The 12,956-nt window shown below is 29.4% G+C and overlaps 1 protein-coding gene across 2 annotated transcripts in view; it reads left to right on the top strand.

The window, feature by feature from the left end:
- The window catches only part of LOC147078690 (ATP-binding cassette sub-family G member 4-like), a 40,895-nt gene that overhangs the window by 17,388 nt on the left and 10,551 nt on the right, over positions 1-12,956 (top strand). For both annotated transcript variants that reach the window (XM_085960371.1, XM_085960370.1), the window contains exons 2-5: positions 5,253-5,417; positions 6,942-7,065; positions 9,821-10,010; positions 12,245-12,390. In XM_085960371.1, coding sequence (XP_085816497.1) covers positions 5,309-5,417; positions 6,942-7,065; positions 9,821-10,010; positions 12,245-12,390 — 569 coding nt within the window. In that variant the 5' untranslated portion in view covers positions 5,253-5,308. The remainder of the gene's footprint in view (positions 1-5,252; positions 5,418-6,941; positions 7,066-9,820; positions 10,011-12,244; positions 12,391-12,956) is intronic.

The following is a 12,956-nucleotide window of genomic DNA, read 5'->3' as shown; positions in this document are numbered from 1 at the left end:
TAATACGTCACCATCATAGATGAGTACTTATCTTTGTTGACTTAATATAATATAGGGTCTAGGTAATATAAATATATAAGATTACTACAAATAATATTCACATATTGGCGTTTAATATTGCATAACAAATTCACATTCTAACATAATAAATAATTAAATATGTAGGTATATACATGCAAAATTGCACTATTAATACTTTTGAAAATAACTCATAAAATAATAGATTACTAGCAGTGCCAGTCTTGACGTCCTAATGACGACATGCTATTGGATTTCAATAAAAATGTGAAGTATGCATAGACGGCACCAAAGTTTTCCCTTCGGGATGGATTTTCATTCACCTTAGACAGTTTAACATTTCACTGATTTGTCAGTTTTACGATTTGCAAGTCGGCACTGCCAATATAAATTAAAATTTGGGGTCTATGCCTAGTCTATTCTGGAGTCTTGCCTTCGGAATGTCGTCTGACACCACCTCAGGCTGCTAGACCTAGCAGAACCGTTCGCAATCGGCGATTGCTACCACTGACAATTTTATAAAATATATGTGTAGGTATATAAATGTTTCGTTAAGTCACGTGCATTTAAATATAATTAATAATACATCTCAATCATTCGAATATAAAGCAATATATGTGATTATCATAAATAGCAATCCAATATAACGTGAATATTAATATCCCGCGGGTCCCATTTAGATAATAGAAGAAGTTTAGCAGTGTAAAAAAATTTAAACATTATTGTGTTTCATTGTCTATAAAAAAATAAATGCTTGCAGCCGTAGAATAATATTTAAAAAATCAAATTTTGAATTAAAATTTAACTTTAAACAATACTTATAGTTTCCCGGTGAGGGATACTTATATCGAAACAAAATAGACTTATTTTGATAAGAATAGAAATTTATAAGACCCGCAGGTGTGGAATCAGCTTAGAGAGGCCTTCATCCAGCAGTGGATTGATATAGGTTGATGACGATAATGACGATATAAATGGGTAGGCATTGCATCATAATTACATTTGGTGTATCATAATAACATTGACAGGCGCACATCGTTCGTTACGCTACGGTACACGCTGGCGGGGGTTGGAAACGTAGCGAATGGTATAAGGAAATTATTTACCAAAACAGATTCACAAAGCTTTCTAGATTATCGTGGCAGATGGTCGGCGGATTGCGTAATTTCTTATTTTAAAGTACAGTATAACCCCTATTTTACGTTTTTTAAGGGACTGAAGAAAAAAACCCTAATTGGAGGGAAAATGTAAAAGTATTGAAAAAAAGAACATTTAAATTTTATGTTTCTAAAAAAATAACGTTTTATTAAAAAACAACATTCAATTAAAATTTTTATTGAAAAATCGTTCGAATGTCACGACCCAATCATTGTCAAGTGCGCGTAACTCACATATTTTGAATATTTCCGACGTAAATCGCGGGAAAGAAAAACGTTAATGCGGGTATTAAATGTACTGAAATACATCGGGACTGAAAAAAATACACGCAATTGCCGGGAAAACGTGAATTCCGGGCACGTAAAAACGAGGTTATACTGTATTTTATTTCGAAAGAATCGGGTCTAATAAACCAAAGTATTAATTTATTGACATCATATTTTTTTTTCAATTCAATCGTGCAGAAAAACGAGTTATATATCAATAAAGTTTAATTACATTTTGCCATGTTTTTTATGGCATAAATTATTTGGCATATAATATATATATATGGCATATATTTCAGTCCGTTCAGTCATAAAAAAATAATTGCATAAGCTTGATAGAAATACCATAATAATTAGCAACCAGATAGAGATTGGCATTAACTGCACAGGTAACATAAAAAGCAGAAATAGTCAGTAACTCGAGCTAACATTAAGGGGGATGCTTATACTATCAGAGGCGAAAAGAGGCACCTAACGGAAAAATACGAAGCTTGCAATTTGAGATTTTTTTTGATAATTTACAATTTCAACTGTAGTAATTAATAAACATGTGTCTGAAAACACTAAAAAGATTTTTATTTTTTTTTTAATTTAAAGATAAACTGGAAATCGTAAAAAAATGTAATAAAATGTGAATTCGTTGCAGGGTCAAATCTTATTATTACATTATATTTTATGGCCATATTTATCATTAAAATTTAGTTTATTAAGTTTTAAATTTCTTGTCGTTTAGATTTTTGACTAATTCAACGTTTTAATATTTTTTATATATATTTAAAAAAAACATCGATTTTTATAAAAATATAAATGTGTATAACTTGAAATCCTTTTTATTTATATCAAATTTTATTTTAGGCATGGTCACAATATTGAAGCTCAAGTTGATATAAATAAAAAGGATTTCAAGTTATACACATATATATTTTTATTAAGATCGATGTTTTTAAATATAAATATAAAATATATTAAAACGATGAATTAGTCAAAAATCTAAGCGACAGAAAATCTAAAACTTAATAAACTAAATTTTAATGATAATTATGACAATAAAATATAATGCAGTAATAAGGTTTGACCTTGCGACTAGGGAATCCAATCCCGGGATCCCGAGCTATTTTCGATACCTATGAATCCCGGGATTGATAAACATAATCCCGGGATTTCGGGATTGATTTTTTTATCAATTTTTATGGAAAATATAACAGAAAAAATACTTTTAATACAAAATAACTACATTAGAAATAAACTGAGTTTGAATGAAGTTTGATGTGTAGGTTGCCGATTCATTTTATTTTTTCACATAGATTATTAAAAATGAGAAAGATTGGTAAAAAAACAATGCTTCGCACTTTTAACAAAGTAATTCCACCATGATATCATACGTTTTACGGCAGTTTCATATTTGGCTGACTAATTAGATTTATGAAGCGGAAAGGCCATAAGTACGCCATGATTATTTGCTTTACTATTTTAAATCTCGCTGATCTATTCATTATGTCTTTACTATCAGAAATAGCAATCTCATATTAAATTCACATTATTATTTATATTATAATATTATTTACTCCATTAAACTTGTGTATTTCCAAGATTTAACGTATACAATATTAACAATAAATGTCTTAAATAGTATAAATTATACTAGATTTATTTTTGACCGATTTTATCAATGTTATTTGTAAATATAAAAATTTTATATTAACAATGGAAAAAAATCCCAATCCCGGGACCAGTCCCGGGATCCCGGGATTGTCAAATTGTAATCCCGAAATCCCGGGATCAGAATTTTGGCTCGGGATTGGATTCCCTACTTGCGACGAATTCACATTTTATTACATTTTTTTATAATTGTAAGTTTATCTTTAAGTTTAAAAAAAAAATAAAAATCTTTTTAATGTTTTCGGATATATATTTATTAATTAATACAGTTGAAATTGTAAATTATCAAAAAAAAAATCTCAAAATGCAAGCTTCGTATATTTCCGCTAGGTTCTCTGCTGGCATGCGTCTCCCCCTTAAAGCTACTTTAACGTTGTATCGGGGGTACTAATAATTCACAAAATTAAAAGTTCATAAGCAAAGAAACATCTTTAACCATAATTAGATAAGAATGTAATATCGTTGAATCAAGAGTATGATAAGTATTTCATCGTTGTTGATGAGGATTCCTTTTCTCGTCATGAGATTAGGTTGTGGAATTTATATACACTTAGTATTAAAATCTGAATTTTCCAAAATTTTCCATTTATAGTTGGTACTCGTAATTAAATTATCAAAAGCTAGAAGTCAGTAGAGAAATGTTTAATCTCACACTCGTATTATTTGAGCACATGTTTGTTCAGCGTTTTATTTGTAATTTTTATTTCGTTTTGTTATTTTTTTTCGCCTAGCACTTAATTTCGTTAAAAATTCTGGGAAAACACGTAAACAAACAAAAAGCTTATGAATCAATATTTATGCAAAAAAATAGTTAGAAAAATTAATTGCCCACACAAGTATGAAAAATAATTTTCTTGTACTAACATATAAAATTTACTCGTATATTTAATCTTCTGAAAATATAAAAATATTGAATTCAATAGTTCTGAATTTTATTATCATAGATAGATCATTGATTTAATTTGATTACTTAAGTAGGATTACAATTACATTGATTACACAAAGGATGAAAGACATTTTACATAGACAAGGTCGCAATGCGTCTGTGTCGATAACATGATTTGATGTGGTAGCATTTTTATTATATTCCGAATTCGAATGATTTAACTACTTATACATTTTGGTAGGTAGTTATTATATTAAACTTTAAAAAAATGCTATGCCTAATTTATTTGTCAATTTATTTGTCAAATAAGGCGTGGATAAACTGAATCAGCAATACAATTAACTTTGATAAAAATGCACAAATCAATTTTGATAATATTAGAATTTTAATAAAGTGTAAAAGCCAGCATCTTTTCAATGTACCTACATACCTGCTTATCTATCAAAACCGTATAAATAAATTAGTTTAAGGAGTTTTACACATAAGGAGGGCTTATAAGCAGCTCATGATTTGGCACCTGTGCGGTGATATTGTATCTTAAATCATTGAAATTTAATCAATAGATTATATTCACACGATAAGAAGAATTCCAGTACCCACTGTAATTTGTACTACTTACATAATAATATATACTTGAATGATTGCTTGATGATCAATTCATCAGACTTTTAACAAATATATTTGTGGAAACGTATTTGGATATAAATTATTATATATTATAATTATTTTTAAAACTAAAAATACACGCATTCAGATATTAACGAGTGAACAGGGAATGTTAAAAATCTTCATAATTGTCGATATTTGGGTACCTGGCAACTTTTGTTGTCATTACGGCGTGATTTTAGTTCTTATCTTCTCATTATTTCAAATTGTTGATAACAACAACTGAACAAAATACATTATTTATAAATACTTACATATGTATGTATTTTGATTTCACGCATCTTATTGTTTGTAGTGCATTTTTGATTTGAAAGCGTAAGTATGTGAAATTTTCTATGAATAAATTGCGAAGTGGTCATTTCTCAATTAATAATAATTAATCGATGATGTCGTGTTTAATTTAAAATGATGATTTTTGAAAATAATGTGCTTTATAAAATTTAGTTGACAATAAGGTATTGCAAGTGTCTGCCTATGTCAATTTATTTACCAAATATTACGATAAAAATGATAATGTCGATTTATTTTATCTCACAATTTTCTGTTGATATTTTTAATGTTATATTTTTTAAAAATTATTATATGTGTGTTATTTTTAGTAATTACAAAAACCAAATTAGAGGACCGGAGAACATAATATACCATATACCTGAAAATGGACGAACAATCGAGGTGCCTGAATGGAAATAATCTCAAAAATTATAACAACACCCGATTAAATCTCACGTTTGAAAATTTATGCTACAAAGTCACATGTAAAAAAGGTAAATTGATATATTATATAATATGAACATAATTTGTTTCTCCCCTCGATCTTCAACGGGACTACCAATACAAAGCGAGCCTGGACTTAATTCCGTGCGCTTACTCCTTTTTCTGTACATATCCATTACATCTCTCATCCCAGATCTGGGACTCCCGGATGGTTCATTTGGACGACTTTATTAAATATGTAGTATGTGATTGTATATTATTTATTTATTTGATAATGATTATAGAGCGTAAAATAAATTGTATCAAAGCGCCATCTATGGGATAAATAATTACAAGATAAAAATAACTTTTTATATACAATGTTTTCAAATTTTCTGTTGAATTATTATGCTCAATATGCTCAAACTTGTACTTGATATGAAGTGAATAAAAAACAAACAAACAAATATAGAATACTGAAATGTCATTTTGATTTCCATAGTAATGCACGTATATACTCGTATTAATAATTTTGTTGCTAGGACCACCCACTTAGCAACGAATAATAGTGGATTGGATTACGGATTTCTTCCGGAATAACTTTTTATACAAAACAGAATTAACTGAAAATGAATTCAATTCTACCTAAAGATGGCTAAAAGTATTAAAAGAATGCATTGACATCGTGTTCTATCGATTGCAAGATTTGTACCGGACAAATAAGAATACGAGATAATAAAAACGTTGTAAAATAGGCATTAACAGCATTAACTGGGGGCCCCGAGTTCGATTCAGTGAGGTCACAATTCACTCACAATATATATACATATTATGTAAATTTTTCAAAGCCTGGGTATTTGTGATTGTTTCTCTTCTATTACTAAATACACCACTGTCATTGTATCTCATGGCCTGTTGTAGTGTTAAAAATAATAAATATGTGTAATTAAGGCTTCCATTCTGGCCTGGTGGAGGTCTTCATCCAGCATTGGATCGACCTTGGCTGATGATGATGATGATATATTTGTAATATATCTACATATCTATTATGTACGTTGTTTAAGAAACCTCATTATTTGTAAATTAATAACATTCTGCATACATAATATTGTATTGTTAATAATTATTACGAGAATTCAACCAATTAAAACGATTGTTTTTTTTTTAAAGTGAAATGAGTATTAAAACATAAGATTCATTTTGTTTCATATAGAAATTCGACAAAATTGAGTTGGTTTTGATACGACAATTATTATGGAAATAATATCATCTGGAATAGATTAATGTCGTTCGTTGGATCATCATTGAAAAAATGTGGGACAGTCGCTTTTTGTCGAATATGGTCCATATTTAAACTGTGGTTAAAAACATTATAATGCGTCATCAGATTGAGATCTGAACACATAATAAATAAATAATACAAAGCTGTAAATTTAAAAATAACAAAACTATTATAATATAATATTATATTACTTACGCAATGATAACTTCCAATAAAATATTATCAAATAAATATTTGACCCAGAAAAGAAACTTTTCAATTAAATTACTTGGCGATGTCGCATAATGAAACTGAATGTTTAATGTGTTTTTAGAAAAGCGAATAAAAAACATCCTCACAAATGTATCCGGACATTTCAATTCTGGGAGACTCATAGGAATTTTAGGACCATCGGGAGCAGGGAAAACTTCTCTACTGAATATCCTCGCTGGTTTCAAGTAAGTTAAGTATTTAAGAATATTATAATTAATTAAAAAAAAACTTTATTAAAAAATGGTTATATTTTAACTATATATACAATATCATTTTTCAATGGAAGATAATTCTATTTACTTGATTTCATTTCAACACATTTCTAGTTAACTATAATATTGATATTATAATGTATGGGTACTACGAGTAACATGTTACTAATTAATATACTTTTACTTACATAATATTCTTATAATTAATACTAATTTATAGTCAGGGCTCTTTTATTGTTATGAATGAATTTATAATTATTATAATACTTGAAAACATGTATTTTAGTAGATAATTATTATGAATTGTGCGCAAATATTACATGAAGGTATTTGTGATACACGACTCATATTGTTTGCATAACAAAATATTTGACTTTTGGTTAGGTATATGGCAAAATAAATAATCATGTTGGATATTTCAAGGGCACATTTTTATGATCACCGTTATATTGTGTTTAATATTATTTATCATTTTTAGAAACACATTAAAATAGGTACGTCAATTTTTAATGACCAGGAATCATTAAGAGAATAGTGAAATTAATTGTTCTGAAAACAATTTAATGTTTACATTTCAGTTTATTATATACTAAGAAGCTGAAAATTCGATTTTATAGAACAATCTGTAGCTGTTTGAAGGATTTGTAAAAGTTGTTTGGAATCAGTGCGAATTTATGTTCCATATTATAATTATTATACATGGTCGCGTGGCTTACGCGTTGGCTTACAATTTCGCGGGTACCAGGTTCGAATCCTGGGTCTGGCAAATACACGTCATATTGTTTTTCAATTTGTGTATGAGTCAAATTATGGACCTAATAGGTTGAACAAGTGACTAACATCAATTTCTCGTAAAAAACAAAAATGTGGTAATACAAACCGCCAATCCGTGGAGGCCTACAATATGATCCTATTAGGATCGGACATGCCAATTGGTCAAAAGAGAAATATAAATTTGAGATGAATTGCTGTTGCATTAGAGTTAGTAAAATACCTAGCACAAAAATATATCTTCAACGTTATTATTAATTTAATACGTTTCAATTAACAAATTTAATAATAACAGACTAATTAAGGGGGGAGATGCTCAGCGTAGATCAAAATGGAGCTTTAATTGCATTTTCAAAGCATGATCCTGGACATTCCTTAAACGTTGTAGATAATCTATTTATATAATTTTGAAGCCTTAGTATCCGTAGCCTTATATTTAAAAAAAACACTACCTTATTCTTAGGTCAATAATTATTATAAAGCAATCATTATTCGTAGGATGTTTATCACACTTGAATGGTCAAAGACATAGCTTATAATTAGTATCTTTAGAATTATCTTCAAATGTGTTAATCTTGCCCATTTTTTGAATAATAAAATGTCTATTTCTAAATTTGGGATCACATAGATTATCAATATATTTGTTTATCGTAAATATTTCACTATAATAATGTCGACATAAATTATACTAATGGTTTTATAAATGCGTTTAAAAATTAATAAATGTAAAAAATCTTAACACCACTGCACATGCATGTACTGAAATATGACTATATTCTAAAACATTATAGCGAGAGGTTTAAAAGCATACTATTTTATGTAATAAAAATACTTTATGCAGTCATCAAATGTTTAAAATAAATATAAAGGATAATAAGGCTTCAAAATTATATAAATAGATTATCTACAACGTTTAAGGAATGTCCATGATCATGCTTTGAAAATGCAATAAAAGCTCCATTTTGACCTACGCTGAGCATGTCCGCCCTTAAATGTTTATTTAAATTTTACTTACCTATATACTTATATTATTATTAAAACATTGTATTATGAATTATTTAAGAATATACAAGAATCACAAATACTTTCCTACTAATGTGCATAACAAGTCCATCTCCAAATAGGCATTTAGTTTTATAATGTAATCTGAATAATGTGTAATATTAAAAAAATATACATAATAATAAATGTCTACCAACATTCGATTGAAAATTGTATCGCATGTTTGCAACGATCGAAGATGGTATTATTTCCCTAAGGGTGATGGGGTAGTGCCTCGAGTGAATTTGAAAACTTCAATTTGATAACTTTTATTTTAAATAATCAACACATAAGTATCGAAAATATTTTATTTTAATTTAAAAATAAACTTACAATTTAGAGAAAAGTATATAAAAGTGCGTGCTTGCAAGTCAGATTATTATTAGAAAGCACACGATGATTTATGAATATCAATAATATTATTCAACTGTAGTTTGATAGATTCTTTAGAAGATACACAAAATTGATAGTTTTAACGTATCTTGTTTCTAATTCAAACAAAAATCGATTTTTCTAGAATACTTATATAAATGAATTTATATAACTTGAAATCCTCTTCATTTATATCGATTAGAGCTTTGGTATTTTGACTGAATCAAAGCTTGATTTGATATAAATGAAAAAATCAACTTAGATAAGTACCTACCTACATTTTTTTATATTTTATAAAACGAATAAGTGCATTAAAACTATGATATTCACAAAAATCATTTTGTCACTTTTTAAATAACGGTGACCGGAAAACAGAACAAAACAAAACAGAACATGACAAAAAAGAACAACGATAAATATAACTATGGTCTTTCAGTAAAAATATAAATTTAATATTGAAATTGCCCATGTCCATGTTAATTCAGAATTCTCACATATGTATTACGCCGTCTCATTATTTTTGATCGTAACACTTAATAAACAGAAAGACCGGTGCATCTGGTAATATCATGGTGAACGGAAAGCGGAGAGACCTTGACGAATTCCGGTGGCAATCGTGCTGCATCAGCCAGGAAACGGCGATGCTCCCTCTCCTGACCGCTCACGAGACGATGATGACTGCAGCTAATCTCAAACTACCCGTCAAGCTCCCTATACATCAGAAACAGAAGATCGTAAGTGCCCAAGTGTTGAGAACCTATGACTAATTAAATTATGATTTTACTAATTTACATCGTAGAATAAAATAAATTTAATAAACAATACTCGCTAAAGCACGCAACCACCCGATGATTCATAAACTCCCAAAAATTAAATTCTGTAAGTCATAACACTCATAACAACCATAACAATAGGTAATTAAGACTCATTTTAATTAATTGCATCACAAATCACGTAAAAATATGTTGATTAATAATATCCGACCAACAGGATGCTGCCTGAAATCTTAGGCCCGTTTCAGACGGGACACCGGTGTCGCGCTCGATATAATATAGGAGGCCTTTGTTTTCGAATAAAAGGGCCTTTGTATTATGTTTATGAACGCCCCAGAGCTAATGAGTCAACGCGTGTCCGATTCACTTTTCCGTCGGCCGCTACATTCTCAAGCCGCCGATACACTTGTTTTTATTACCGCAGCCAGTTTTGTGTTCTAATTTATAAGGCGAAATTATGCATTGACTCATTAGCTCTGAGCGTTCATAAACATAATACAAATGCCCCTTTATTCGAATACAAAGGCCTCCTATATTATATCGAGCGCGACACCGGTATCCCGTCTGAAACGGGCCTTAATGTTCAAAAGTAAAATCGAGGGCCGGTTTATTATTCCTCCTTGATGCATATTTATTTAAATGTTATACAAAGTTTCTATAAATACGGTGGATAATTAATGTAAGTAATTATATAAATTATTTAAATCGTTAATCCATTTTTATGAATAAGATATTGTGGAGACGAAAGCATCAGCTAAAGATACAACGGAGTCTCCGCCACTTTGTATACATATTACCTACCCATGAAAAATATTGTATACATTTTCGTATACATACATATCTCGTAGATAAATATTCGCAACATACCTTATATGTGTAAACGAGTTTAAAGTTTTGTAAATTTCTGTATGGAATATATTTTCTCACTTCTTTATACTAACTACGCTACTTATCCAAATTCCTTCATAATTAGTTTCTTATTTTAGATTAGTATGTGATAGTATATAGTTACTCAAATTTTATTAAACGCTTTTTAATTTTTCTGTGCTTATGTGGTAGGTATTAGATTTATAATATAGTAGATGGTTAATGAGAAAATTCATATGCGTCTAATTTGTACAGACCGCGCTGTCATATTGTATGAAGCAGATGAAACATTCGATTCATCAAAAAGTACAAAAAAATATTTTGCATTGGTACCGTGTGTCTTGTCTTTCAGGTCCGTTGCAAGGAGGAAAAATACACGGTGACAGCCCAAAAACCTATTACGATAAATAAAAAACAACGGTGTTAGTCTCAAACGATATATATATGTGTATTTTTAACAATCTAAGCGTAAATCTAAGAGTTAAATCTTGGAAACTGAATTATCAGTAAAATTATTTTCAACACCCGATGAAAGTTTGTCATATAAACAAAATATTGTTGTAATCGGCCGCCTAAATCTATCTGCGCCCCAAACCTCCTGTTATCTAAAACCGCCACTGAAAAAAATCGACATGACAGTTTTAACTACCGTAAAGTTAGCGGCACAATAATTAATATTAATATAAAATATTGTTGGATATGTTACGCCGAATGTGCGCCAAGTTTTTTACTGACCAAGTAACAAGTAAGAGGAAAAATTACTATCCTCATAAAAATATTCGATATATCTCACATCTAATTATTCTGTTTGGAGCAGAAGGCGTGGATGACTGACCAATATCAATTTTGACTGGCATGGCATATCATATTATTGTTATAACCATTTTTATAGCAAAATTTGAGTTTGTAAGAACTACACATTGATCATAATTATTGAGATATCTGTGTTTTTTTTAATTTTTTTTTTTAAAAGTGTCTTAAGTAAAACGTGAGTGTATGCCCTGGGAATTGGTTTTATCCAAAATCAACAAATTCATAATTATGTGGCATATCATTTTCTTGCGATAACCCCCCTTCAAATATAGTTAATATAGAGACAAATCGAATAGAGCGTTTCTAGCTCGCTGACGATAAACTCGTCTGTTCGTCCACGAGACTCTCGATATTCGCCACCAGCATGATGCTTGGCGCATCCTTCAAACGTTGATAGAGGAGGAAAGAAATACTGAATATGGCTATTATAACGCAGAAAACAATTGATAAATTTTCAAGCAATGTATTATTGGATCTATATATTATTATTTTAGAATGTATGAACATTTTTTCAGATATCCGACATAGCTGATATATTAAATATTCAAAAAATAATGAACACAAGAGTGTCAAACATATCTGGAGGAGAATTAAAACGCCTTTCAATTGCAGTAGAACTAATCACAAATCCTCCAATCATGTTTTTCGATGAACCAACAAGGTAGGACAGTCTTCAGTTTCCAGATGTTTTGTCAAGGTGTTAGATTCTTGGAAAAATATCATACAGTTGTTAACTAACAAACTACAAGTATAAATTAAGTGTATATTTAAATATTGATTCACTGGTTATGTAGGCAGGTACCAGGGGTTTCAACCTGATATTCCACTCGATTTCGAGATACTAGGATTGAAAAACCATATTTTCTTTGTAAATAGCGATTAAAATCCAAAAATTTCATATTTACAAGAAAATAAAGTAGACTCGGTTGTCAATTTTTTTAGATATTGATTTAACATAATGATCGTAAATCAAACTAATGTACGTACTAGTAGTGAAGGGTGGAGGTAGGCTGTTAAGATCCACCATAAATAGTGCACATTAAACTTTGTTAGTCATTCGTATTGTTTTTATTTATTTTTTTAACTAAGACTACAATTTACAGATGGTGTTGGTTAGTTTTTAAAAATCAATTAAGCCCTGCTTAAGCCAAACCATAATAGTTTTGGTATACTTTGAGCGATACGACATATTGTGCACTCTTTTTCATTCATACTTATTTGTTTTCG

Source organism: Rhyacophila brunnea, unplaced genomic scaffold, assembly GCF_057557595.1.
Source record: "Rhyacophila brunnea isolate RB1 unplaced genomic scaffold, BYU_Rbru_1.0 scaffold_11, whole genome shotgun sequence".
Classification (NCBI taxonomy): domain Eukaryota; kingdom Metazoa; phylum Arthropoda; class Insecta; order Trichoptera; family Rhyacophilidae; genus Rhyacophila; species Rhyacophila brunnea.
Note: the sequence above shows the minus strand (reverse complement) of the source record. Positions and strands in the feature narration are given on the sequence as shown.